Here is a 27999-nt window from a genome sequence, read left to right as displayed (position 1 = left end):
CATGGCGGCCGCGCCGCTGCTGGTGCAGCTCAGCCCTGCGCCCGCCACCGGCGAAAAGGCGATCCGCAAGCTCCACGCGTATTTCCAGTCAGGAAAGCGGTCGGGGGGCGGCGAGTGCAACGTGCGGACAGGCCCCAAGCCCGGCACCTACTGGGTGGACTTCTTTAAGGAGCAAGGTACGGGGCGGCGCTGTGAGGGGACTGGAAATGGCCGCCGGGGCACCATTTTGCGTCCCCGGGCAGGGCTGCTCTAGGGCGGCTGGCAGACATCAGGTTTTCAGCTAACTTTATCAGCCTTATCTGCTCGTGTCCAAATAAAAAGGGGATCTCATTAATGTATATTAATATCTCAAAGGCGTGCCAGACTTTTCAGTGGTAGCCAGCGACAGGACAAGGAGCAGAGGGCATAAACTAAAACACAAGAAGTTTCACCTTAACATGAGTACATTGAGGGTGGCAGAGCACTGGAACAGGCTACCTAGGAAGGTCGTGGAGTCTCTGTCTCTGGGGACACTTCAGGTGACTCTGCCTTGGCACTGGGATTGGACGGGATGATCTCCAGAGATCCCTTCCAGCCATAACAGTTCTGTGATTCTGTCATTCTGAAATTACCACAGATAGGAAGAATGTGGAAGCCCGCACTAAACACATCTTGGAATTGGGTGCAAAATGCCTGGAGATAGTCATCCTGCCAGGAGAAGGGGACCCGGGCAAGAGCCAGATTACAGCACAGGCCTCTGCCAGCTACGACGATGTCACTGCCAGCCCTTCCCTGCCCCAGCAGGAGCAGCGGGACAACGATGGCTATGGGGCCACAGCGAAGGAACTCCTTACCAAAAAGGTACATCAGGAAGAGCAATGTCACCACCTGCTCTGCTTGTAGTTCCATGAGTCTTTTATGTTGCACTTCAATATTTCAGTTGAATGAAATGTTCAGTTACATGGTCTTTGTCATTAAAATGGGGGTCAGGAGTGACATTTGAGTGCCGGAGCAGAGGTCGATCTACACAGGTGTACAGGCAGCATGTGTTCCAGCCTGGCTCTGGCAGGTGCCAACTACTGTTCCTCAAAGCAGCACCCTGGCAGGTTTTGGGAGGTAGTATGCACCAAGGGCTACTCCCAAAAAGTAGAATTGTATGAGATTGGATCCTTTCTATCTACACAGTCTTCTAACACTCTTTCAACAAGGTTTGCAGCTTGAGGCAGCCCTAATTACCTCCATCCCTTACTTCAGCATTTAAAAAGTCTGCTGTGATGTGATGCAGCACAGCAAACATGATTTCAGACACTTTGAACTAAAAGTTATGCAGAAAAGATCAGCTGTGTTTAGGGATGTGGGATAGGGCTACATGGTGTGGATGTGGCTCTACCAAGACATGGATATCTGGCTTGGAGGGCTTACCCTGTTTTGCATGGTAACAGATGTCGTTTTTGAGGTAGAGCATGTGCTAACATAGTGCTTACCTGGCATCTGTGCCACTATACTGCAAACTTCCCTATCCTTCTGTCTGTGCAAAGTAGAGAAGTGAACATGTTTGTTACTATTTTTCAGAATCCTGTTTTCTGCCCTGATTCTTTGAGTTATGGAAGCATGGCTTTTGGGAAGTTTTTAAAGAAAGATAATAAGTGAAAACTAGAAAGTCTAATATTAATAAAGAACAATAAAGTATAACTTATAGGTGGTTTTAAAACGTGTTGTGTCTGTGTAACCTGGCGCTAAGGGGACAGACAGGTTCTTTTGGGGATCCTTGGCAGAATAACGATGGCACTAAGATGTAGTTACAATTGAAGCTTTTTGCTTTTTAAAACAGGATTTTATCATTAGTGTAGCATAGAATTAATGATGAGAATACCACAGGATTTCTAGAAGCAGAATCAGGGTAAGACAATTTTATAAGTAGTGTAGCACTGTGTTTGATAGCACAGCTTAGCTCATGGTTTCTAGTCACCTGGATCCTCTGCAACTTATGTCAAATCTTAATGCTTAAGTTGCTGTATTTATAGATCAGTCACAATCTAGACTTGAAAATACATAAAAGTGTATGGGTCATCCAGTCAGTCCTCAAAGGAAGTGGAGGGCAGTGGAGCTCTCCCTGGCCACCAAGGGATCCATGGGTTTCACTGTCCAGCCACAGCTGTGGTCCACATTCCCACTTAGGACTTGGAGCTGGTTGATTTTGTAGGCAGTGCCATTAAACCGGGGTGCTTGGTGATAGGGTCAATACCACGTGGTTGGCAGGGTACCTGGGACCTTCAAAGCCAGTTAGGAGGGCACTGGTCAGCCTGGTGCCCAGAAACTTTGAGGGTGATAGGCAAGGAAAGAAAAAATCTGTTTGCTTTGTCTACTTGGTGCTCAGGACTTTTAGGGGCTGATAATGATGGGAAAAGGGCCTAATATGCACTGAGCTCAGCCACAGAGGTTGCTTGTTTGCAAAAAAGGTCTAAAATGCCCTTAGTTATGCTAACCCTGTTGTCAGAGGTTGGGAGCAGAGGATGCTGGTCACAGTCTCAGCCTAAGTAGCAGAGTTGCTGTCTTTGCTCCTGCAATGCTGGCAACATTAACACATTTCATTTTTGCTGCCGACTTAGGAGCAGATTGTGTTACTCATCTGTTTGTATTGTCAGTATACATGACATAAAAGAAATACTGTGTGCAAACTTGTTTATAGTAATCTGGCACTACTGGGATGGACAGAGATCCTCCTTGCTCAAAATATAGAAGCAGCAAGCAGAAAACCTTAAAAAAAACTAATGTTGCTATATTCTTGTCTTTCCTTTAGATATTTCTTACAGTATCTGCTACTTTGAATACCAGTATGTTCACTGAAGACCAAAGGGAGAAAATTACCATTATGTGTCCAAACTTAAAGAGAGAAGGAAGCCCTGGGATGGATGGCTCTGAGAAATTGACAGGAGATTTTACAGATATTGAAAAAGCTTATCACTACTTTGAGGATATCCTTGCAGGCAGAGACCCAAGCCATAATTTTTCACATTCTGAATGTAGGAATGGTTTGAAAGATGAAAATGGTCTGAATACTGAAGAAATGAATGAGTTTCCAGTTGTGACAGCTCTCTATGAGTATTTTAGTCACACTTGCAAAAAAGAAATCAAAGAACTACGCGAAAGGTTTGGAGCACGTATAAGAATTAAAGGTCATTACAAGGATAGCACATTAATATATTTATCTTCTGATGCTAGTCCTGCATCGTTACAAGCAGCTAGTGATTTTTTTATCACAACTTTTCAGGAAACTACAAGAGGTCTGGAACAGGAAAAAGTTCCCATAACGAGCAGTTACACATTAAGGGAGACAGTAGCGAAATTAAATGAAAGGTTTGGACGTCTTCTTGCTAAGGAGGAAGGGAGTCAGTTGCTACTCCGTGGTCCACGGAGTGAGATTTTAGCTGCCAAAAAATTTCTAGCAGAGGAAGGTGAGAACAGCCATGTGGAAAAAAATATGAAAATATCATCTGAACAGTACAAATACAGGAATGGAATTGAAGTTGATGCTTCTGTGTTTAAATTGTTGGAAACCATATTAAGCAAAGAAATCGAAAACATTAATGACAAATTTGATACACTGATAGAAATAAAAGAGAATTCATATGGCCAGAAGGTCATAATATTTAGGCCTAAGCCCAAAGCTTATGATATGTCATCACATGCTACTGAAAGTTTCATCAATGCATTTCAGAGTGCCTCTGCAATGTTAAGAGAAAAAAGCATCATCCTGAAGCTTTCAGAAGATCAGAAGAAAACTTTATATATGCTTCTTAATGGAAAACAATTTGAAGATCTTCATGTAAAAGTTAAGAAGAATGAAGATAAGTTAATCATGAGTGGTTTACCAGACCATCTTTATGCTGCTGAAAGGCACATGATGGACCTTCTTAACATTGAAGACTCAACACAAACTAAAAATAAGACACTGCTGTCCTCTGACCTCGGCTCTCAAGAAGCTACAGGAGCATCTAAGAAGAAATCCAGTGTTAAGCAGAAGAATAATCTTTCTTCTGAAGGACAGACTTGGACAAAGACAGAAGAAAAAGAAGAAGAAATGTGTGTGATTTGCAGGGACAGAATTAAAAATAAAGAAATACTAGAAAAGTGCAAACATGCATTTTGCAAAAGTTGCATCGACTTAGCCTTGGCTCATAAACAAGCTTGCCCTGTTTGTAATACTGTCTGTGGAGTCCTGAGAGGAAACCAACCAGAGGGAAAAATGCTCGCTACAACGATCCATTCCTCTCTTCCTGGTTATCCCGATTGTGACACTATTCAAATTGACTATTATATGGAAGGTGGTATTCAAACTGTAAGTTTATTTAAGTATTTCTTAAAGTTATTTTTCCCACAACAAAACCAAGATTAAATATAAAATTGACTATTTTCCCATTATTTTAATGTATGTCCAGGCAAGACATTTCTTTGTTTTGTACAAATCTGCAAGTGTTTAATTCAATATTTTTGGGTGTGATTAAGTAATACAGTAGGAGTGGAGTGGTCAGATTGTCAGCCCTTCATTTTATATGCACCAGGACAGAAGTACCTGTCTTTAATTTGTACATTGGGAATAAGTGAATTGAAATCTATGCAGTGATGTCATATAAGAAAAATTTTGCAAGTGTAATGAGCATTTCTGGGGCAATCTCTTTGCTGTGGACACCAATGGACAAAAATAAATAGTGGTCTGGCTTGGTGATAGCTTTCCAGATGAGAAATCTCCTTATGTTATGTGCTTGGATTTGTGACTAGGACTGAGAATGAAGTAAATTAAAAAGTCACGGGTGTGGTGCCATGCATTTGGGAGAGAAAAGAGGGAAAAAAAATTGAAAAATAACAATGGATGCCTGAGTGATGACAAGAAAGTGTGAATGAAACTTATATGAAAGAAGGTATCTAAAGAGAAAAAAACTCCCCAAAATCAGTCAATCAGGCATGCTAAATCCATCTGAAACATTTGTTATATACAATGTGTTTTTGTTTTGTTTTTCTACAAAACAGAGCAACCATCCAAACCCAGGGCAGCATTATCGGTCAACTCACCGAACAGCGTATTTACCTGACAATAAGGAAGGGAGAGAAATTCTGCTGCTCCTCAGAAGGGCCTTTAATCAAAAATTGATTTTCACAGTGGGGCAGTCACGTACTACTGGTGAACAAAGTGTTATCACGTGGAATGATATTCACCACAAAACTGCCACAAACGGAGGACCTACCCAGTAAGTAGTTTTCTCTTTATGCAATATTATTGTTACTCTCATATGTCAGGAAGGCTGCCTTGAATATTTTCCATATTTATAGCTTTCAGATTTTGTCACTAACAGAGTCATTGTGGAATACCCTATGGATCCAGACATTAATCACCTTCACCTATTTGTACAGTTGGAACAAGCATGAGCTTAGTGTTCTGCTGCCCCTCAGGCTACTCATTCACCAGTGAGTTTGTAAGGCACATAGTTACTAACTGCTTTGATTAGAACCTGCTTCTAGTACAGAACAGGACAACAAGCTCTTGATGGTACTGAAGGTTGGACTCCTGATCTAAGCCTCTCCTGTTACCTGCTGTTCTACACCAGGAGGAGCTGGTCCATTATGATCCTGGTAAAGATGGCACTCGGACTTTGTAAAATGTGATTTGAAATTCTACTTAACAGAGCTAACAGCAGGAAGAGAGACTGTAGTACAGATATGGTCATGTGCTTTTAGATGCTAGGAACCATGAGTTGTGCAGCACTTAGTGGGTCAGAGCACAGGACACCGTGACAGCACCATCCTGAAGAAAAGGTTACTCCATTTTGGCCGTTCAAGCTGTCAGAGGATTTTCTGAATAGATGACAACCCTATCCAGTATTTCTTGAGGACTTGCTGCACTTAAATGAAAGGAGCAATCACCAGTACTGAATGTGAGCTGCCTGCAGCACAGACAGGAGGGAGTCTTGGACCAGTCCTTCCAAGCTTGTTGCAGCCTCTAGGGGGCTGGTGGTGTCCTGCAAGCTCTAAAGGCTTGTGTCTAGATCCTCCTGACTGGGCTAGGATCATTAAAAGAGCAAAAAGCAACAGTTCTACTTTATCCCCCACTCTGTGCAAATTCTTTCTTGTTTATCACTTGCTTCACACACAGTCCTGGTGTTGCACTACTTCAAGTCCAGAAGTGCCATTATGTTTCTGATTGGAATACTCACTTGGATATGCTTCAGGTCTGATTTTCTTTATAAAAGGATGTATACTCAAACACCTTGTCATTTTGAAGTGAGACCCCAGGCAGCTTAAAAAATCAAGTTCTTAGTGTCAACTTGGACAAGAAAATGCTACAGCTCCCAAAGTTTGTAGCTTTATGCTGTCTATATCACTTCTCTGACTGGCAATATGGGTCTGCTTCCACTGTTGGGTAAGAACTGCATAAAATTTTCAATGAGATTTGTAAAAGGATTTTGATGAGAAGGTTCTGTAGAACTGTCAAGTACTTCCTTGCAGAAATATCCCAAACAATTCTTTTCTTCTTCTCCTAGTTTTGGTTACCCGGATCCTTCTTACCTGCAGCGTGTTCGATCGGAATTGAAAGCAAAAGGAATCGAATAAGGAAATTTATCAATTCTCAACTCTTAAGTGTAATAACTAAACATATAACAGTTAATTTACCATTCAAGGACCAGGAAGAGAGAAGTTACTTTGTTCAATTGCCATACTTAAATTGCTTGTATTTCACAGTGTAGTGGTTTGGTAGGGGTTAGGTAAGAAAAGTTATTTTTTCTCATCAAACAATGTATGTTCTTTTCACAAATCATTTACTTCCCTGTATACATAGCCTTTACAGAATTTGGTTCTTATAGCATCACTATTTGTTGCACTTTATGTATCTTGCTTTACAAGCAAATCTGATCTGCACTTTTTCCCACAACTCTCCAGTCTAATTGACAAAACCCTTAGATCCACTACTGGCTTTTATTAGATGGCAGCATTTCTGTTAGCTTTGCATTATTGTGTCTGTCAGCATGGCTGGCATCATGTAACCCATCTAATCAAAAACTTTTTTGCAGCTGTGACAGTGTTAGCTGTGATCAAGCTATGGATTTCTTCTTCTTTTCCTTTTCATGGTAGAAATGGCAATAGTGATTTGGGTTTTGCACATGAAATTAGCCATGGATGCTACCTTATTTTTAGCTCTGCAGAAGTGCTGAATGCTGAGAGCTGTGTTGGAGCAAATGGGAAGTGTATGTGGCCATCCCTGATGATGGGCTCCTGGTTCTGTGCCTGCCATTGTGTTTGAGCTTAAGTACAACTTCTAATTCAGCTTTTCACCTGTAAAACTGTATTCCTCCCCTTGCATCCAATATAGGTTTAACTTGTATCATGAAGCTACTCTGCAGTGCCTAAATAACCTGCAAATTACTTGTGTGGTGGTGTGTCACATGCACAGACATCATTTTCAGAGTTTAACCATTTCTTTAAGGCTATGGGGCACAACTAATAAAGAAAATACAAAAATGCCATATGTGTTTCTGCATTCTATTGTACAGGCTTTTTCTCCTTTTTGCAATAATAATAATATGGCTGCCTATTTTTTTTTAAATTTAGGAGCTTCTCTGCAACAGCATGATTCGGGGCAATTTGCACTCCATGACACTCCCCTTTTTAAAATTTATTTATTTAATTTTTTAATTTTAAGATTAAGCAATTGTGAATAGGCTGTATTACTTTGCCACCTTGGCTTTCAGGTTTAGTAGTACTGGGCACTGTTTGGCTTCCATGTGGGTTGGGATGTCTTTTCAGGCCTGGTTTTGTATTGCTGTATTTGTTTTTAACATTTTACATGATTGCATGTTCCCTCCCTTTTCTGTGCAGTACAATGCCAACATTCCAGTTGTTTCTAAGAGACTGAGCTTTTCTGCACACAGAAACAAGCTGTCATTGTGATTGAACCCCAGCCAGCAGCTACGTATCAGTGGATCACCCCCCCCAACACTGGTGGGCAGAGAATCGGAGAGGAAGGGCATGTGTATTGAGATAAGAACAGTTTATTAATTGAAACAAAATGAGATACACTATTACTAATAATTGTAATGAAAAAGAGAGAGAGATGGGGTAATAAAACCCACAAGAAACAAGTGATGCACAGTCCAGTTGTTTGCTACCCGCTGACCAATGCTCAGCCTGTCACTGAGTAGCAATCCTCCCCCTCAGCTGACTCCCCCCAGTTTCTGTACTGAGCAGGATGCTCTGTGATATGGAATATCCCTTTGGCCACTTTGGATCACCTGTCCTGGCCATGCTCCTTCCAGCCTTCCTGTGCATCTGCTTGCTTGCAGAGCATGGGAAACTGAAAAGTGCTCAACTTGGGGTAAACACTCCTCAGCAACAACTAAACCATCACTGTGTTGTCAACATTGTTCTCACACTGAGTCCACAACACAACCAACTACCAAGAGGAAAATAACTGTCCCAAGACCAAGACAGCTGTGAAGATCACATCATCTCAGCTACTTTTGGTCTCTCACTTTCTGTCCCAGCAAGCCAGTTCACTGATGTCAGACCCCCATCAGGTAACTAACTCACTGGCTCCCATTTTGTCTGTGCCAAAGTTTGCAGGCTGAATTGTGGAGCAGAGTCCTGGTGATTGTTACAGAAATCTCCTGAAGCCTTTATCCTATGACCAGCTGTACAGACCGTTACTTTCTAATCTCAGCTGTACAGTTTAGGATTAAATGTAGTCAACTTGCAATCACAGTCAGGGATTTTTTGAGGGTTACAGCAGGGGAGGAGACCCTGGGCTGGTTGTGGGGAGAACAGTGCATTAGGAAGTAACAGATAAATCAGTTGCCCACCAAGAAATAAAGGCATCTCCATGGGTCACTCAGCAGAGTGATGACATGTAGATATCTGATGATGCATGTCAATTTTTAATGACATTTGGTTATTTATCCATTTCCTGAATGAATGTTCAGTGAAGTTAGGGGAAAAAACTTCATTTATCTTCTATTTTAGTGTCCCATATTTGGCCATAAGAGTAAAATACACAGCATCAAATAGCTGAAAACAGCTTTACAAGGGAAAGTCCTGAGCACTCAGTTGACAACTTTTAAGCTAGCTGACAAGTTGGTCTGAGGTAAACACTCATTGCAACCTTCTACGGTTGTGGAAGCACCTCTGACAAAGAATGATAAAAATAGTAATTTTACTTTGCATCATGACTTCATTTGAAAGGGTAAGGCAGGGAAGAGCGAGTGTTAGCCAGTGGTTAGCCATTATAAGCTCTGGGACTGAAAAACACTGTGACAGCCGGTTCTTGTACGACTCTGCGTAGGCACAATAGGCTGTGCAGCCCGGGCGCGCTCCGAGGGCGGTGAGAGGCGTGTTCTGCCCCCGTGAGAAGGCGCGGCGGGGACCGGGGCCCCCGGCCGCCCCGATGGGCCCGGGGGAGGAGGCCTGTTCCCGGCACTGGGCGGAGCCCCGGCCGCCTCAGGTTTCCCCGTCAAGAAGTGAAACCGAAAGCGGCGGGGAGAGGACGGGGCAGTCATGGAGGGGCAGCGCCCGTGCGCCTTCCCTCTGCTGGTGCGAGGGGACTGGGGCCCCGCCGAGCCGCCGCCTGCGCTCAGGAAGAAGCTGCTCTGCTACTTCCAGAGCCAGAAGCGCTCGGGCGGTGGCGAGTGCGAGCTGCGGGTCGGGACCGGCACCGGGACCGGCACCGGGACCGGGCACATCCTCGTCTGCTTCGCCCGCCCCGAGGGTGAGCGGCCGGGCCGGGCCGAGGCGGGGCGGGGGGCGCTGATGGCGATGCCCGCGGCTCCGACGGCCGGGGTCGGCCGCATCCCCGTGACTGGTGCCTGTTCTGTTGGCAGTGAGGCAGCGGGTGCTGTGCCGGCCGGTCCATGAGCTGGTGTGGGGGCCCGGAGGGCAGCTGTCGCTGCAGGTCACCGCGCTGCCCGCGGACAACGACCCCGCGCAGGTGAGGCGGCCGCAGGTGAGCGGGCGCGGGGCGGGCTGGGCAGGGACCGCGGGTGACCGCTCTCCTCTCGTTCCCTTGCAGGACGCGGGAGCGGCCGGCGGGGCCGAGGCGCCAGGTAGGAGCTGCGACAGGCGGGGCTTCGGGGCTGGAGGGGCACTGGCCCGGGGAGCCCGGGGGGAGGAGCGGGAATGGGGAAGGAGGCGGAGGAGCGGGAATGGGGAAGGAGGCGGAGACCCTGCGTGGTCGGGCCGGGCGAACGGCGCTCTAGCGCTTTGATTCCCCTCCCCAGCGCCCCCCTTCACTTCCCAAATCCCAAACACGATGGAATTCCTAAGGTGCTGCCCCCGAGCCACTTCCCAGGCACTGCACAGACCGACCGCGCTATCACGGCTAATACACACATAACACTGCACAATCAATGCACGCACAGCTACTCAATACACTTCTGGCTAATACACACACATGGGACTAATCAATACACATACATGGCCAATACACAGCTAATCAATACGTGACTATCAGTATACACAGAAGTAATCCATACACACAGGGCTGATACACAGATTGCTGAGCTCTGCTTTCAAAGTACCTGCTTGTTCGTAGCAGGATGATTGCACAGGTGAGGGCTGAGGGCACAGGCTGGAAAGTAGTTTGGTCAATCTTTCCACTATCTTTTGTTTTCTAATGTAGCTGCATTTCCTCTTGTTCTAAACGAGGAAGTTGAGCAGTCATGCTGAGCCAAACACATCATGACAGAGGCTCTTCCAGAGGTCACAGTTTTCAAAGACACTTCCCTCCCAAGGGCGGATGTCCTCAGCACTTCTCATGTTCAATTTTTTGTTTTGTTTTGTTTTGGGAGGTTTTTTTTGTTTGTTTTTGTGTGAGGAAAGTGCTGTAGTCCATGGCAGGACCTGCTCACGGTGGTTCATGCAGCATGACTGTGTGCTAACATTATGCCCAAGACTTCTTGAACTCAGAGTGTTTCTGTAACCCAATTCACCATATGGTTTAAAAAGAAGAGTCTGTGAAAGTCTGTGATTCTGACAGTGTCAAATGAAACTTAATTGAGGCTTTGTTAGCTCCTGGGTGTACATGAATGTGTCTGTTTTCTTCTTGAAGTACCTAGCAACTGAGAAATCATTGTCATTTATCTCTAGTTAATGAACCCCAGGTGTCTCTTCCCATCTGCCAGAATAAGGAAACTCCGGTGTGTACTCAGCAGGAGAAGACAGGTAAGTGAGTCACCCAGTGGTGACCATTGTATTCTTGCTCCTTTGGTTTTCTGGACTTTTTTGCTGCAGTAGTGCCCTTCTCACCCTCGGGGCTTGTGTTGTTTGTGTAACGTAGTGTAGGAATTGTGATCCCAGGCTAAAAGAAATAAATGTATGTTTTCCTTTCTATGAGTCCCTTTAGAGCCTGCACTTCACTGGCTGCCTCAGGTAGGTCAGTTCCTTAGGGAACAGCAATGGATGCTGGCCTTTTTTCTGGCTAAGGCTGTCCCTACCCAGACCTTCCCAGCTGCTGCCAGCCTTGCTGGGGCGACCTGTGCTGGAACATCGGGAGCTGTGTACCCCAGGTACACCTGAGCAGCCGTGGCAGCCAGCAGGTATAGACCCCAGGTGACCCACAGCAATGTCTGGAACTGTGAATGGAGAGCATGTGCAGGCAGAAGAGCACTGGTTCCCCTCATTGTGGGTTTATGAAGAAGCTTTTATGTCTTTTACTTCTGCTGTCCTTGCCTGGTGATGATCTGAAAAGTTTCCTCCTCACATGTTGATAGACAACTCCCACTAGTGTTAGCTTAACTTGTTTGGGATTCTTACCCTATTCTTTCCCTGACCTTAAGTGTGATCTGAACAATAATTGGCATGAAAGCTTTGAAGATGAGAAGCTTGGTTTTTTTCTTAACTTTTGCCTAAGGCATTAGGGTGTGATCTTTTATTTCAGAATCATGTGAGAAACTGGAAGCAGAGAAAGCAACCTCTAGGAATTCTGTTGTAGTAGTAACCACTGCCTTCGGGGAGGAAATAGAAGATGAGATTGTGGAAATGTACTTTGAAAATAAAAGGAAGTCTGGTGGGGGGACCATTGAGTCCTTTGTCAAAAAGGATCAGCAAATGATCATCACCTTTCAGGATGAGCAAGGTATGATTGTATGTTATGGGTGTTACACTGCTTAAGTTCCCTTTTAAAAATAGGCCTTTGCTGGTGCAGGATCTCTTTGTGGGTATTGCTCCAAGCAGAAGTAGTGTACTATTGCTGTTATTTAACATGCTGCTCTGCTGTGACAGCTCTGTTTTTCTGTGGGACTAGATGCCCAAGAAGTTTTGCAAAGAAAGCATCACTTGAATAAAATTGATCTGGTTGTGAAACCCTGGCAAGCGAAGACTTCCCGTGAGTCGTGCCAAGTGAAGAACTCTGAAGGATCCCTGCTTCCCACCGCTGTTGTGCTGGAAAATGTGAAGGAGACAACAAAAGATTGCGTGTTAATTTTGCTGGTAGAGAATATCAGTGGCTTGTCAGAGGATGATGGTGACTTCAGTGTGGAAATGATACCTGAGTTATGTGCTGCTGTAGTTACTTTTACTGGAAATACTGGTAAGGAGGAGTCAGAGTTGAAGCTCTTTCTTATTAGCTACATGTTTGCATGCATGTGTGTGAGATTAAGCTGGGAGTATTTTCTTTCATATTTTTAAGGTTTGATCTGATACTGTGTCCTTTCAAAAGGAGGGTTTACTTTGCTAAAGTTAATGCCATAACCTTTATCTGTGAGGTGTAGAGGCCAGTGCAAGTCAGAAAGAAAGCTAGCTCTGGTTTGGATAGTAAACACAACAGGTAGGAATAAAACCCAACTATAACTTAAAACAAGCAATGAAGGATGTACTTGGTCTGAGAACAGATTGATGGTAAAAGCTGTCCTTGCCAAAAGCTGTTCTTCGGAGAAGATGTAGATTTTTCTGTCTTAGAAATTATTTGTCTCTCATGTCGTGATCCAGTCCTAAATTTTTGGTGTATCCTTCAGGAAATAAGTAGATCTTTTAAGAAACTTAATTGTTTTTCCTTGATAGATGGAAAAGTGATTTGACTGTCTTTTATTGTGAGGATAATGGGGGAAGTAGCCAAAATGAGAATGTATTTATCATAAAACAGAGAGAGTTTGAGCTGTTAACTTGTGTCTTACTAGTTGTACTAGTACAAAGCCATAGCCCAAATATGAACCTGATCTTGTTTTCTGCTGAGGTTAAAGAGACCAGGTGATAGTCAGTAGGAAAACTAGTGGCAAATTCTGGCTGTGGTCATTGTAGTCAACAAATGAGGGGAATACTAAGGGACAGATACTGAGTATGTGGAAAGAAATAGCTTTGTGGGCATCTCTGAGCTGATTTTATAGTCCAGTGTTTTGATCAGTGCACACAGTGATAGTCTGCTAACATCACGGTAGAAAAGCAAGCTCCTAGTTTTATATTTTCTTTTTTCTCCTCCTCTCTCTTTCTAGATGCAGAGGAATTTGTTCAAATGCTTAATCAAAACCACAGAGCAAGGGAACAACACATTACTGCACGGTGCCTTGAGCAAACAAGAAGTGTTAGGGCTGAAAATATACCACCCAACACACCCAGTGACTATATAACCGTCTACTTTGAAAATAAGAAGTACGGAGGTGCACAAGTGGTGGATGTTCAACAGCTGCCTGATGAAGACGCAGCTATCATTACATTTGGTGACCAAAAAGGTAATGCAGAAATGCAGAGGCCTTATTTCTTTGAGAACCTCTCATTTAAAGACCAAAATGTGGATTTTCTAGAGAAATGCCTCCTTTGCCTTTGTAAAACGGCAGATCTGGTGTTTTGCCAGCAGGTCTCTGTTAACTGGAGTGCAAGCTTCAGTTTTGGACCAGCTGGGCATAGGGCATAGAATTCTTTCATTTTCTGAACAGTTTATTTCACCCAGGCCTTGGTCCTTACAGAGTTCAGGTTGCAGTTTGAGTTCTGTGGAGAATGCACAGCCCCGCAGGCACGGGGGACTTCCCCCCCACTTGCCACCTTGACCACCAGCTGCCCATGGCAACATGTGCTGTCTGGCTCACCTCAGGACAATTTCTTAGGCAGCTTTTGGCTGGAGAGCAGGTGCTGTGGCTTGTCCAGTCAGTGGCAGGAAGATGACTGACTGTGGAAGGTGTGGGACAAGGGAGAAGCTGGGGGCATTGCAGTGAAGGGAAAGATGAAGGGAAGTTGAAGGAAGAGATGGTCTTTTGGGGGGAAACAGAGCAGCTGTGGTTTGAACAGCTGAGTAATAGCCCAAACAACTGTGGAGCTGGGCACTACAAGTACAGCCTATAAGAAAAGTGGAGGCAGAGACTGTGCACACCTCCTCCCAGAGGTGGCTGCTGTTGTGCTTGACTGTCTCTTTAACTTAGTTTCTGGCATTTAAAATAGGTAATTCTTCAAAAATTTGGAGTTCTTTCTATCTGGGAAGGGGGTGAAATTAATCTAAAAATGTTCTTAAAAATAACAAACATTATTATATAGAAAATGCAGTTTTAAAAACCCCAAACAATGGAAAAAAAGCCAAAACAAAATGTAAGATCTTAAGTGCTGACATTAATAATTTGGGGGGTTGTTTGTTTGTTTTAGATGTAACAAATATCCTGGCAAAGAAGCATTCACTCAACAAAACACCAATCTCTGTCTATCCTTACTACACCTCGCTGGAAACAGCTCTATATGGAAAGGAAGGGCCACAGATAAAGAAGCCTGATCCAGTTACATTGCCTCTGGATCCCTATATCTGGAATTATTTGCAAGGAAATAGTACCTTAACTGAGGCAATAGATCATGAAATGGCAAAGTGTAATTGTGTGCCCAAGTGGCCTGAACCCCTCTGTGCAGACCCAAAAGTTACTTTGAATCCTTCAGCTATTTTTTCTGAGCAGAAGAGATCAGTATTTCGATTGGTCAAGGCATGGAAAGAAAAAGTTTCCACAGCATTTTCTCACAGCATATCAAAATATGAAGCAATTCAATGTCAAGTAAGCACAGAGGTGTGGGAAGCCATTAGAAACAGCTTTCCCCATGATAAAGTTCTGATGATCCCACATATTTCTGATGATTTACGTGTTCTAGTCGGTGAAAAAGAAGTTGTGAAGAAGGCTGAACAAGAACTGAAGCTGCTGATCAAAAAGACCACCAGAGAAATTGAAAGAGAAAAGCAAAGAACTGAAGTGCAAGTAAAGGCAGTGAATCCAGGGGAATATGGAATTTTACAGAGTACTGGTCTTAAAGAAAAGTTCTGTATGGAGTTCCCAGGCCTGCAAATAACTTATGATCATTTGCAGAAGGTTATTAACCTATCTGGAGTGCCTGAGGAAGTTTATAAAGTAAAAGGGGAAATACTCGATCATGTACACAAAATGGTACAGAAAACAATTAATGTCCACCCTTGCATTTTTCAGTTTTTAGAGAATACTGATAATGAAACGCTGTTTCAGAGCCTGTTTATGTCAAAACAAATTAGTGCCTTTTATGAGCTTGGCATGGGAGATATCATCCTGAAAGGCAGTGCTCCTGAAGATCTCCTAAAAGCAGAGGAAGAAATAAAGAAGAAACTGGATTACAAAAGCATTAATTTGGAGGATGAGTCAGTCCTCCAGAAGAAGGAATGGCACATGCTAACCAAGGAAAACTGCTCTAATGAAGCTGTAACAGTCACTCAGGCAGAGAGTCAGGTCATGATTGCTGGTTTCACTCAAGCAGTAGCAAAAGCCTTTGAGGAACTTTCCAAATTTATAGATGAAAATACACAGGTGGAAAGGGTCATTGGAGGAAAGCCCATTGCAGTCCTAAAGTTTTTTGAGAAAGAGAAGGCCGGTGATTGGGCTGGCTTACAAAAAAAAGGTGTGAAAGTTGAGTTCAGCACTCAGAAAAACGGTGAGGTTATATCCTTGAGTGGACCAAAGACAATGGTGCTGGAGGGAGTCAGCTTAGTTGAGCGAATTCTGTCTGGCCTGCATTATAAGCGAGTGGTAATTGACTTACCAGGAGCTAAGGCATATATAAAAGAGGAAGAACACCTTTTGGCTGCACATGCAAAACAAGTGTTCAATTGTTTAGTCCTACTGGAAGAGCAGCTGGGAGAACAGAAAGAACCCAGTAACAGAGGCAAGCCCTATATGCAGGTGACCATGGATGGGACTGTGATAGCGCTTTATGAAGGTAACTTGTGCAATTACCCTGTTGATGTTGTGGTGAATGCATCTAATGAAAACCTAAAACACATCGGTGGCCTCGCTGATGCGCTGTCAAGAGCGGCTGGCCCAGCACTGCAGGAGGAGTGCGATGAGCTGGTGAGGAAGCACGGGAATTTGCAGCCCGGCTGCGCAGTGATCACGGGCGCCGGGAAACTGCCCTGCAAGAACGTCATTCACGCTGTTGGGCCCAGGTGGAGCAATGAGGAATCACAAAAGTGCACGTGGTTGTTAAAAAAGACAGTGAAAAAATGTCTACAACTAGCTGAAATATACAATCATCGTTCCATAGCTCTGCCTGCTATAAGCGGAGGGATCTTCGGATTCCCGCTGGAACTGTGTACTTATTCAATTGTATCCTCCATCAAGGAGACCTTGGAAGAATCCAGGGGGACCTGCAGCTTGAAGGAGGTTCATCTTGTGGCTTTTGCACAGGATAACATTCAGGCTTTCAGCAAGGCATTTAGAAAAGTGTTTTCAGATTTTTCACCTTCCCTCATGTCACTGCATCAGGCCAGTACAGCTCCTCAACCTAGGCAGAGGAAAATTTCTCAGCATATCAAGAACTTCCCATTCATAACAACTGAGGAAGGCCTTAACATTGTGGTGCAAACAGGAAATGTTGAAGATGCTAAAGTAAGTGTTCTAAATTATCATACATTGAAATTCCAAGTGGGTTCTTTAGTGTCTTTTTTTTAAAACTAACAAACACAAAACCAATAAACAACCAGCTGTAGACCATCGTCTGTAGCTGGCAATGTTACATGTTTACATGTTACTGAAATCAGCTATCACTGCTGATAGCAAGAATTGCTGTTACTGTCTTACATGGTAGGTACAGATGGCTGTGCATCGCTGCATTTTGTCATCTACTGATGCAGAGGCACACCAATTACAGAATCACAGGTAGGTTAAGGTTGGAGGTCATCTAGTCCAACCTCCCTGCACAAGTAGGGTTCCCTACTGAGCAGGTTGTGTGTCCAGACAGCTTTGGAATATTTCCAGAGATCCCTGTGGTACGTGGTACATTACAGTTTAGCAGAAGCGACGGCGGTCAGCAGGAATCGTTCTGGGCTCCAAACCCTCCTGGCCCTTCCTTGCTGGGCAGGAGCCATCTTCAGGCAGCCTTCACCTTTTCAGAAATCTTGATTCTGGGAGGGTGGTACTAGTGCAAAAGCAAAAGAGGGTGCTCAATGTTGGTTAAAGCCAGTGCCTTGCTGTGGGACAGCAGTTGGTGCTTCCAGGTGCTCTCAAGGTAGCACTGACACAAACATCTGAGGCCAGGCCCAGAGCCAGACACGTTCTCCTTGCATGTGTGGGATTTTGGTCTTTGTTGTGTCACTGGCAAACACTGGCGTGAAACATGCAGCTGGTACTGCACTTCCTGTGGAGAACCAGTGGCACTAATTGACCTCCATTTGCCTCCTGCACTGAATTTCTCTTAGCTGGCTGATAGATACTTTAGTGGGATTGCCAATACTGGAAGCAACTCTGTCCAGGACCCTTCCCATATTGGCCTGCAAAATCTCTGAGGAGTGGATGCCTCCCACAGCTTGTGCATGCAGCTTCTCCAGTTGGCCAGGGCAGAATATATGTTAAGATGTGTATAGGGGCCCTTCCTGAGGAGCTAAATATAGGGCTTGACACAATGTTCAGTGCCCTTTGTATCTCTCTCATTCCTAAATTACTGCTTTTCTCACTTCTTTCTCCTTAGATTACCCCCAGACTTGTTTGTCTTTAACATCTTCTTGTCCCCCTAAACCAGCCATGCATGGAGGCCCTGCCTACCTCAGTGAACTCAGATTTTGGTCTGCAAGCCTCTCTTTGAGAACAAATGTGCATAAATGTTTTTCAAATGGAGGTAGAATGCATAAACCAGGAATGCAGAATTGTTATGTTTCTCCCATTGGGCTGAAATAAATTTCATTGTTAACTCAGTTTTGTGTTTCTTTGGGCAGGCTTATGATATTAGAATTGAGCATAATTTCTGGTTTATTCCAAAACTTTGTTCTCTCTGGTTGCTGTCCCAAAAATTTACCTTGTAAACCATCAGGCAGGCTGTATTTGATTATCCAATGCAAAATTTAAATTTGATACTTACAAGCTAGAGTTTTTGCTTGTGTGTTTTTCAGACATCCGTTGTTGTCGTCAGTGTTGGTAAAGATCTCCAGCTTGATAAAGGGCCACTTGGTAGAGCTTTGCTAAGCAAGGCAGGGCCAATGCTTCAGACAGGCTTGAAAAAAGAAGGCAGAGAAAGAACACCTGATGAAGGATCTGTGTTGAAAACAAAAGGTTACAATCTAGCTTGCAGTGTTGTGCTTCATGCTGTCGTACCTATGTGGTCCCAGAAAGACACACCTTCAAAGGTATAAAGGTTTTTATTTGCCTGACTTTGTCTGGGATTTACAGTGTGTTTAATATCACTTTTCCTTTGAAATGGGGGACAGTGTCATAGAAGATGAGAGAGTTTGCCTTGTTCTTTTTTAACTGTGGAGCTGATCCCTTGTTGGCTAATAAATTCCTTGTGAATTCCATGTGTATGGAATTAATTGTATTTTAATACCAAGAGATAGCTAAAAGGGAAAGTTACATTGCACATATCGGGGAAAAAAAATTACCTCCAGTAACTGAAAAAATAATTGTGCTTTACAGGTCTTGGGTGACATAATCACAAAATGCCTGGAGATTGCTGAAGAACTGTCTTTGAAATCAATTACTTTTCCAGCAATTGGGACAGGGAAATTAGAATTCCCAAGATCTGTTGTTGCTAAATTATTGTTTGACAAAGTATTTGAATTCAGTAGTAAAAACAGAGTAAATTCTCTTGAAGAAGTTTACTTTCTGTTGCATCCAAAAGACACAGCTAATATTCAGGTGAGTTACTGTGGTTTCCTCTCTCTATTGTATGCTGGTTTATTTGGGTCTGTCTCATGATACTTGGCTAGATGATGATCTTCAAAGAATCCACAAGGTGCTTGTTCTTATCCTAAAGAAAAGGTTTGCTGACAGTCTCTCGTCTATACTGACAGTTCTCTTTTTGATTCTGCCTCCCATGGTCACCCACCTATCCAGTACAGTCCTGCTCCCTTCCTATCCTTTTCTGTTCCCTGGGAATAATACAGACGAAAGTGTAATTACTCTTTATCTCATGAACTCACCTAACTCTTCAGTCTGTAGATCAGACTGTAGTAAGTTTGCTGTAACTCCTGCATCAGTGCCTGTACCCTTGGAAAAAAGGTGTGCTTTTAGTGGAATGCTGGTGTCTCTTTAGGAGGAATAAAATTGTGCTAGGATTGCTGTGCTGGTAAACTTCTGCAGTAGAAACATCAGTATTCAGCATCCCCCTTTCTTCAGCGTTACATTAGCATAAATTTATATCCATGCTCATGTTACTCATTTCACACCCAAAGAGAGCAGTCACACTGCAAACTGATGTCCAGATAAGTGTTTCTGTATTTGTTGCATTCTGTACTTTGTGCAAGAGCTAATACATTTTGAAAGGCTGAACTTGAAGGCTACTGCCTCAAAGCCTGAGCTATTGTGCATAGAGAAGGGTGGCATTACTTGTAAGAGCTGAGTTAGTGTAAACTACTCACTCAGTATAAGGATGCCTTCTGCTGCTGTATCCCTGTGGAGTGGTAACTAGAGCTTTGGCTCAGTTATTTGCAATTCTGTGTGTTGCTCACACTGAATAGCCTTGCTTTCTGAGAACAACGTGTCAGGACTTCCCATCAGCATTGGGGCAGATGGCATGAAGTAATTCGTGTTTCGCTCTTTCTAAATGCTTTTTAGCTTTTCAAACCTTTATTTCTACTGTGTAAAGACTTCTACAGGGGTTGATTGTCATTTCCTTCTCTAGGTATTTTCAGATGAACTTGAAAACAGGTGTGCAGCTGTTAAAATGCAGCAGCTTTCTCCAAATGAGGCTAGCGAAAGCACAGGTAAGCTTGTTTCACAGAAGCTGTGTGCCTACTGATTTTTTAAAAAAAATTTAAGGTATTCCAGGGAATGCATTTATTATGGATGTTTTAAGTACTTGTTTGGTGAGCATTCCCAAAATTGAGTGGCTGCTGTAAAGGCAGTATTTTCAGGCTGAGTGTCTGTTATGTCTGAATAGTGTTAGAGATACTGAGGAAAAAAGTGTATCTGTGATTCCTTACCTGGATAGTGCCCCTACAAATTGGAACAGTGGAAGCTATAAGGTGTCAAGGGTGTAGGCAGGGCTTTTTCTTTATTGCTGCAGCAGTAGATTAAACTGTGAACAAGTCAGTGTCTTCCTCTGCCCTGGGAAGGCAAGTGAGTTCCTGATTATGTGTGTTAAAGTGGGCTCTTTGAAATACTCTTAATTCTTTTACATGTTCAGATGAATAGCAAAACCAAACTGAAATATCTTTGGTGTTATCCATCCTAATGGAACTGCAGCCTGTAAAAAAGTGAGTTACATGTTGAAAACCTAATTATGATTATACAAGTAACACATGGGTAAAAAGTTCCACCTTTTCAAGCAGTAGAGAACCTGCCTGGAAACTCTGTGAGATACAGGAGCAAGTGAGTGAGACTTGGAAAGTTTGCTCTCTCTTACATTAGTTTTACAACAGTAAAATGTCTCTAAGTAGTGTCTGCATACCAGGTGTGCAGCAAAACACATTTTCCCTGCCATCCTACCATGAACAGAAATGATGAGAATGAGTGCAGGTTGAGTACAGACTCTGTGAGAAGGAATGATTTTCAGTTAGCATGACAGGCAATCCTTTTTACAGGCTGAGTGTGTAGCCAAACTGTGGTCTCTGTAGGCATTGTACCCATGAAAAGGTCCCTTTTCCATCATCACTCCTTTCTGCTCAGGGACTGTGTTTCTTTCCCTGCAGCTTTTTCTGCCATCTCTTCAACATCAGCACATGATGTGCTTGAAGTGACAATCGGCTCCATCGTGTTCCAGGTGGCAGAAGGTGATATTACCAAGGAGGAGGGAGATGTCATTGTAAACATAACAAACCAAACCTTCAACCTCAAAATAGGTATTTCAGTTGATGTTATGTGTGAAAAAAGTATGTGTGCTTGGAAGGGCTGGGAAAGAAGAGGAGGAAGTACTTTCTTCAATACTTGAAACCCTTTTTTTTGTTTCACAGTGTAGTTTCTGTTTTGCTTCTTAGGGTACAAAAGTTCAATTAGGAAGCATCTGAAACTTTATTCTCTTGTTAATCTATGTTACAGGATGGCATGTTTAAGACTGTCTTGAAGAAAGGGAAACGAATAATTTAAGTATATATATATATATATATATATATAAATTTTTTTTATAGAACACCTGTCAGACTAAAGGAGAAGACAAACCTCAATGAGGTTTTGACCTTAGTGAAACTTGTTAGGTACTTTCAACATCAATTTGAATGGAAAAGCATATAAGGCTAAAATTTTGGCTACAGTGTTTTTCATTTATAATCTGTAATGTTATCAGAATTTAGATATTTTAGATGTGATGAGGCATACAATTCTGCCTCAGATAGGATTTTAACAGCAGTTAACAGTGGATTCATGTGCCTCTTCTCATTTAAGGTGTCTCCAGAGCAATTCTGAATGGTGCTGGAAAAGCAGTTGAAGATGAATGTGGTGTACTAGGTATGGTACAACATTTCTGACCTTTCCAAAGGTGTTAATGCATGGCAGGGAATCTCTTGGAATACTTTCTCAGTACTGACTTCTGAAGTTCCATCTGTATTATGCACTGTGTTACAGCAACTAGTTTTTAATCAATTAATGTGATCTATGGAAGACATCTAATGAGGGAAGGAAAAGTAAAACCTTCAAGAGGAGACAGCTTCTAAGCATACATAAAGATCTAAATCTATTAGTTACTGCATCCTCTTACTCCAGTAAAGATTTCTGTGATAAAAACAGAGTCAACATGGAACAGAGCCATGAGCAAGGGGTGATGTTGGCAAAAATGTTAATAGAGAAGCCATCTGACTGGAAACAACTGTGTAGCTGCAACTCCTTTTGTTATTTCTCGGTGAGAAGATGTGTGCTGTTGGCCTAACTAGTAACTCACTACCACATCCTGTGGGTGACTACTTTTCAGTAGTGTGAAGCTGGGTTCCTGCCTCAGAAGAGGCATTTATTTGTAGGCCAAATTCAGCTAGTGGACAACTATAATGAAAGAGGAGCAAAGATGGATGAGTATGTGATTTAAAACCCCAGAAAATAAGGGAAGGGGGAAATATGCAGGTGTGGAGGTCAGCTTGGAAGACCAACCAAAGGAAAGGAATTACATGGAAGAGATGAGGGGTAAAGAGGCTTCTCTTGCATAGGCCAAGAAGGTATTTTGGGTTAGGTGGCCTGGGGGTAGATGGCACGTGTGTGTGTGTGTGTGTGTGTATGTGTGTGTGTGTGTGTGTGTGTGTGTGTGTGTGAAGACAGGGTGATAGTCTGCATGAAGTTCTCTAAGTTTATAGAGCAAACCTGGCAACTAAAGGCACACACTAAATTTATTTATTTGCCAAATGAGGCAAATATTTTCCAAACATAAATTGAGTTCTGGTGCCTTGAAAGTGAAAATTGAGAGAGGGGGTTGCTCACTTTATGGAAGGAGACATGAAGCTTATCCTGGGGCATATTTGTCACCATTTCTTTTTTCTAATGAGGACTAGTACACATCTGTGTTGGGGATAATTGTTGATTATTTTCTTCTACTTATGTTTCAGCCCAGCAAACTACCAAGAACTATATCATCACCCAGGCAGGAAACCTGCCATGCAAAAGAATAATTCATTTTGCTGCCCAAAATGATATCAAGTTGCTGGTCTCCCAGGTGCTCCAAGAGTGTGAAATACAGCAGTATACCTCTGTTGCCTTCCCAGCAATTGGAACAGGTCTGTGTCTCCCTTTTCTGAAAAGGGTTCAGTGCATGTGATTCTGCTGATCTCAGGGCTCAAGTGATAAATATGATTTATCTGGAGAGGTTATTATTTGGTGAAAATACATTTGGAAACTGCAGTCTTTAAAAATGTTATTAGAGGCTTATGAAAGCTAGAAAGCTTCACTCCTTGCAGTGATCTAGTACATAACGAGCATGAGTGTTCTAAAGCCAGCACTTCATTGCTGACAAGGATTCAAAGGTAAGTCTGTGCTTCCTGAAGAGCCTGCAGCCTCGTATGTGTGGGCAGCTCATCGGAGAATAGCCAGGGACCTAGTTCTCTGTTGCTGAAATTAGTAGATGATGCACCTCTGGCCAGCAGCTGCACAAGTAGGGTTGATACGGATGGAACATGAACCTGTCAGAAAGCCCAGATTGTCCCTTTTTCTTCTCTTGTTATTTTCAGTTGGTTTGGTAGAAATCCCTGGAGTGGGAGAATCCAGAAATGCACCCTATGCATGTGGGAACCTCTTGCATGAATAAAACTAGGCTTGCATTTTGAGCAAGGAATGGACTACTTGGGCCACTGAGCAGCAGGTCTGTGGCCTATTAGTTACCCAAGCCATATCATCTACATCATAACCTGATTGGTTGCCCTGCCAACAAAAGGAAACTTCCATTTTTCCCTTCCATTTTTCCCCAACTTTCTTTGCCTGATAAATAGAAACCTTTCCTAATTGCCAGCCTGACGTTATTCTTGAACTGTTTATGATCCAGGTGATTGTGGATGTTCATAGCTGTTCTTTTAAAGATGTTTTAATAATTTGTAGCAGTTATTAACACTTTTTAGAGCAAAATATCTGCTACTTTTTTCAGGAGAGGCAGGCCGCAATCCAGCTGAGGTAGCTGACAACATGATAGATGCAGTAACTGCCTTTGCAAAATGGAATTCTGCTCCATCTCTGAAAAGTATTAAAGTTGTCATCTTTCAGCCACATCTGATGAGTGTGTTCCATGCAAGCATGCAGAAAAGAGAAAAGTCTGCTACAACAGTATTCAAATCGTTGATTTCCAAGGCATATCACATGACTAAATGTAAGTAGATGTCACCTAAGTGCAGTTTATAGTTCAACCCATTTAGCACCAGCTAATAAAGATTAATATTAATTACAATCTTTATGTATTTTAATGTAGCATTCTGGAGCTCTGAGAAACATCCCTCAAAGAAAAAAGCCACAGTGGTTCTGGAAAAGAAAATTGACCTGGCTGTTGTACAGATTTGTGGTGAAAATAAAAAAGAAGTGGAAGAAGCTGAAAAGTGGCTGAGAGGTGCAATTTCAAAAGAACAATCTCAAACAGAAATTGTAGATGAGTCTATCTCTCATTTCGGTGAAGAAGAGAGTGAAGAACTGGATGCCCTAGAAGAGAGATTAAAAATTGTTCTTCGTGTGGAGGGTACTTCTATTGAAATTTCAGGGGTTGCAAAAGATGTCTGCATGGCTTCTTTAGCTGTTCATAAAATGATCCTCAGGGTAAAAGCTGCTAAAGAGAAAGAGATCGAGGCAAAACTTATACAAAATTTAATCGAATGGAAATATTTTGGAAAGGGTTCTTATGTGCCCTTCAGCAGTCTCACAAATATGGAGTTGGAAAATGCTTACATAAGAAAGCAGAAAATTATTGAAGTCACCATTGGTGAGCAAATATACACAGTGGATGTGGAACGTAAGACTGCTGTGGATGCCCAAGGAGCAGAGATATCCATTATACGTGTTGACAAATCTGAAGGTAAGTAAAAGCATCTTGACAGACTGATGTTCCTATGTGAAAACCTGGGTTGTATCCAGTTAGAGAAAGGAGAAGGGAATGATGAGAATATTTAAGATACTTTTAGGAGCTTTGTGCAGGTGCTTTTCTGGAGAATGTAGAAAGGAACCAAATTGGGAAATAAAAGAACCTTGCAGCTATTTAAAATATTTTGAAAGGAGAGTAATGTGTTCTGATGTTCTTAACAGGCTTACTAGCAATAATTTTCTTGTAGCAGTTGTCATTCTGGCTCTCGGCTCACTTCTGTTCTTGAGACATACCCTCTTCCATTTACTACTGGTCCTTCACAAGGAGATACCTCTTTCTGACTCATCTATAAGCAAGATGTATGGACTTCCAGAAGGATTTATAGCAGGGCATATTTAATTTTAAGCAGGGGATTTGGGTGAATATGATTGATCATGTTTCTTTTGCAGATCAAAAGTCAACGATGCTCCCTCCTACGTGGGACCCTATGGAAAATGAGCAACCCAAAATAGTGGAACTAAAACCAAACTCAAAAGAGTATAAAGATGTGCAGGAAAGGTTTCTGCAGACCTGTCAGTCATTCAAAATTCAAAAGGTAAAAGCAAGTCATCATTTCTGAGCATAAACACCTTGATGGCAAGTGATGATGGTTACTAATAAAACCAGAAAAATAATTCCCCTGGGATTTCTGAAGTTGGACAACTTGTTTTGGCTGTCACTAACGTTAATCAGTTTAATGTTGCGGTTGAGGTATTTGGAGCAGCTCTTAAGCAGTCACTTCTTCAGCTCCAGGGGAGAGTGTTCTTCCTTGGAATGGGTTTTGCTGTTGCAGAACACATCTTTTGCCCACATAAGGCACTTGTGCTGTGCAGGCCCAGCAGGCATCTATGGCCTGGAAACCTGCAAATGCCTCCTGTATTGTTTCCCAGGGCGTGTTTGTCTCATGGTTTGGGCTGGGTTCTGCTATCTGCCATGCCAGAGTTTGGAAGGATTTGACTAACATCTGTCATCATCTGGTATATGTGCATTGGAGCTAGGAGGGGAGTCTTGGAAGCAGGTTGAATAATTGATGTGCTAACTTTTTTCATCACAACAACCTACCCACTTTCTTTCTTTCTGTCTTGCTTTCAAACTTCACAGATTGAAAGGGTACAGAACCCATATTTTTGGAAGGCCTACCAAATAAAAAAGTGTGAGATGGATAAAAAAAATGGCAGCAGAAAGAATGAGAAGAAGCTGTTCCATGGGACGAGTAAGGAGTCATTAACCTTAATTAACAAACATGGATTTAACCGGAGCTATGCTGGAATGCATGGTAATGTAACTTTCAAAACAACTCTTGTTTTCCTGAATAGGGCTAGGACTGACTTGCCATGCCATCTGTATAGTCCTGCCTTGTATGCAAAATTACTTATTTTGTTATATCTCCCTATGGCAAATAAAAAGCAGAGTTGTCCAGAGATTCACAGGCTCTGAACATGGCAGATAAAGAATTGCTGCTACTGAAACACTCACATACGTTTTTTTTTTCTGACTACAGCTGCAAATTTTGGAAATGGAACATACTTTGCTGTTAATGCCAGCTATTCTGCCCACGACACCTACTCTAAACCAGATGTGAATGGGAGGAAGTACATGTACTTGGCTCGAGTCCTTGTTGGAGAATATTCTCAGGGGATAAAAGGAGCAATTACTCCAGCAGCAAAAAATGCTAGCAACTCTGTAGATCTGTATGACAGCTCAACTGATAACGTGAGCCAGCCATCCATGTTCATAATTTTTAATGACATTCAAGCTTATCCAGAATACCTTATCACTTTCACTAGATAAGTATTTTGATTGCAACCACAACTGCATGTCTTTCAGCCTTTATGTAGGATGGAAACACCTATAACAAAACACACAACAGAAACAATAAAGAGTTGCATCAAATTAATTTCTGTTTCCATTCAAGCAATCTCTGGCAATTTCTGATCCCCCTGAAGCTTGTTTATACTTGGAGCAGCTGAGCCTATTAACACTTGAGCATAATATTTTACTGCAAACCTCTTTCAGATTACATAATGGGCCTTTGTACTGTATCAGCTTTCCCATACAGCCTTAGGACCTTCCTAAGTGCTGGTGGGGAATATGAATGATAATGATAATGCAGTGATAATGCAGCCATGGACTGTTCAGTGTTGCATTTCTGATGCCTTCTTACACTCTGTAAGTGACAATCTCATAATGTATTACGTTAAAGCAGTTTTCAATAAATGAACCAGTTGGCTTGTGTTTGTCTAAATCTCTTCAGACATTTAGCATTGGCTTTCAACCAGTGAACTTCACTGAACTTGACATTACAGATACGAACTGACTTGTTTTTAATACAGTAATCCTGCTGTTTTGCAGCACCTCCAACTTTAAAGAGCCCTTGGCTCCTCTGAATGTATTGGGTTTGACTTGCTTGGTTGTATGATTGAGGAAAAAAATCTTCCACTGCTTTCTTTACATAGTTAATCAGGTTACTGTTAAAGTTTTACCATGGGTTGGTGTGTCCATGTGAGCAATAACTACTGTAGGGTAACTGTGGCCAAGGGACACCTGCTCTAGGGAGGGTGGTGTGACATAACACGAATCTGCAAGTCAAGTATCTCAATAGAGCCATAAACCTCAGGCTATGCATTTGCACCCATCCCATCACTGCCTCTGTGCCAGTGCTGGAATGCTCCCTTTGGGCTTTTTTTTGCCTTTTACTGTCTCAGTTTTCTAACCACTGAATATCCCTGAAATCAAGTGTGTTGAAATCAATTTAACCCAGAGCTGGAAATCAAGATATTGGTATGGGGGCCAAAAGTCTTAAGTTTTACTTGTACAATGAATAAACTTATTAAATCCCCATAACAAATACCTGTGGCCAGTGGTTTATCAGCGTGCCGGGAGCCAGAGGAGATGGCTCCAGGTGCTTCACTGCAGCTGATGGGTCACTGGTACCAGTCTGACCGTTCTCCCCAGGAGCCAGTACTGCATCAGGTCTCAGCTTCCCCAGCACCACAAGAAGCTGCAGAGGACACCAAGGTGTTTTTTCACCAGTGCTTGTATTAGAGGTGCCAAGGGCATCAAGCATGGAGCCGAAATCTGTAGCCCTGGGCTATGTGCAGGCTGTGAGTGAGATGCTGC

General features: G+C 42.8%; 2 protein-coding genes across 3 annotated transcripts; both read left to right on the top strand.

Moving 5' to 3' along the window:
• Window position 1: 1 nt before the first annotated feature.
• Window positions 2-7496, top strand: DTX3L (deltex E3 ubiquitin ligase 3L). The gene is made up of 5 exons (XM_069021162.1): window positions 2-176; window positions 617-840; window positions 2780-4318; window positions 5008-5225; window positions 6516-7496. Exons 1-5 carry the CDS (start codon window positions 2-4, stop codon window positions 6583-6585), a joined length of 2226 nt encoding a protein of 741 aa, XP_068877263.1. The 3' UTR covers window positions 6586-7496.
• A 1988-nt stretch (window positions 7497-9484) lies between these two features.
• On the top strand, window positions 9485-27134 carry LOC138113164 (protein mono-ADP-ribosyltransferase PARP14-like). Of its 2 annotated transcripts, XM_069021155.1 has the most exons (19): window positions 9485-9730; window positions 9843-9949; window positions 10031-10064; window positions 11107-11181; window positions 11897-12094; window positions 12263-12547; window positions 13446-13682; window positions 14584-16829; window positions 18326-18559; window positions 18846-19067; window positions 20053-20134; window positions 21062-21211; window positions 21750-21812; window positions 22895-23062; window positions 23923-24141; window positions 24241-24834; window positions 25290-25435; window positions 25981-26155; window positions 26381-27134. In XM_069021155.1, exons 1-19 carry the CDS (start codon window positions 9520-9522, stop codon window positions 26668-26670), a joined length of 5736 nt encoding a protein of 1911 aa, XP_068877256.1. In that variant the 5' UTR covers window positions 9485-9519; the 3' UTR covers window positions 26671-27134. The 2 variants fall into 2 exon arrangements, with proteins under 2 accessions (XP_068877256.1, XP_068877257.1); XM_069021156.1 differs by lacking the exons at window positions 9485-9730; window positions 9843-9949; window positions 10031-10064; window positions 11107-11181 and having other exon boundaries at window positions 12026-12094; window positions 12241-12547.
• Window positions 27135-27999: the final 865 nt, after the last annotated feature.

Source organism: Aphelocoma coerulescens, chromosome 7, assembly GCF_041296385.1.
Source record: "Aphelocoma coerulescens isolate FSJ_1873_10779 chromosome 7, UR_Acoe_1.0, whole genome shotgun sequence".
Lineage (NCBI taxonomy): Eukaryota > Metazoa > Chordata > Aves > Passeriformes > Corvidae > Aphelocoma > Aphelocoma coerulescens.
Note: the sequence above shows the minus strand (reverse complement) of the source record. Positions and strands in the feature narration are given on the sequence as shown.

Excerpts from the sequence above, each read along its gene's own strand:
- DTX3L (XM_069021162.1), top strand. The coding sequence starts at position 2 with ATGGCGGCCGCGCCGCTGCTGGTGCAGCTCAGCCCTGCGCCCGCCACC. Across the intron at positions 177-616 it reads GGACTTCTTTAAGGAGCAAG|ATAGGAAGAATGTGGAAGCC; the intron begins GTACGGGGCGGC and ends AAATTACCACAG. Across the intron at positions 841-2,779 it reads AGGAACTCCTTACCAAAAAG|ATATTTCTTACAGTATCTGC; the intron begins GTACATCAGGAA and ends TCTTTCCTTTAG.
- LOC138113164 (XM_069021155.1), top strand. The coding sequence starts at position 9,520 with ATGGAGGGGCAGCGCCCGTGCGCCTTCCCTCTGCTGGTGCGAGGGGAC. Across the intron at positions 10,065-11,106 it reads CGGCGGGGCCGAGGCGCCAG|TTAATGAACCCCAGGTGTCT; the intron begins GTAGGAGCTGCG and ends ATTTATCTCTAG. Across the intron at positions 19,068-20,052 it reads AAGACACAGCTAATATTCAG|GTATTTTCAGATGAACTTGA; the intron begins GTGAGTTACTGT and ends TTCCTTCTCTAG.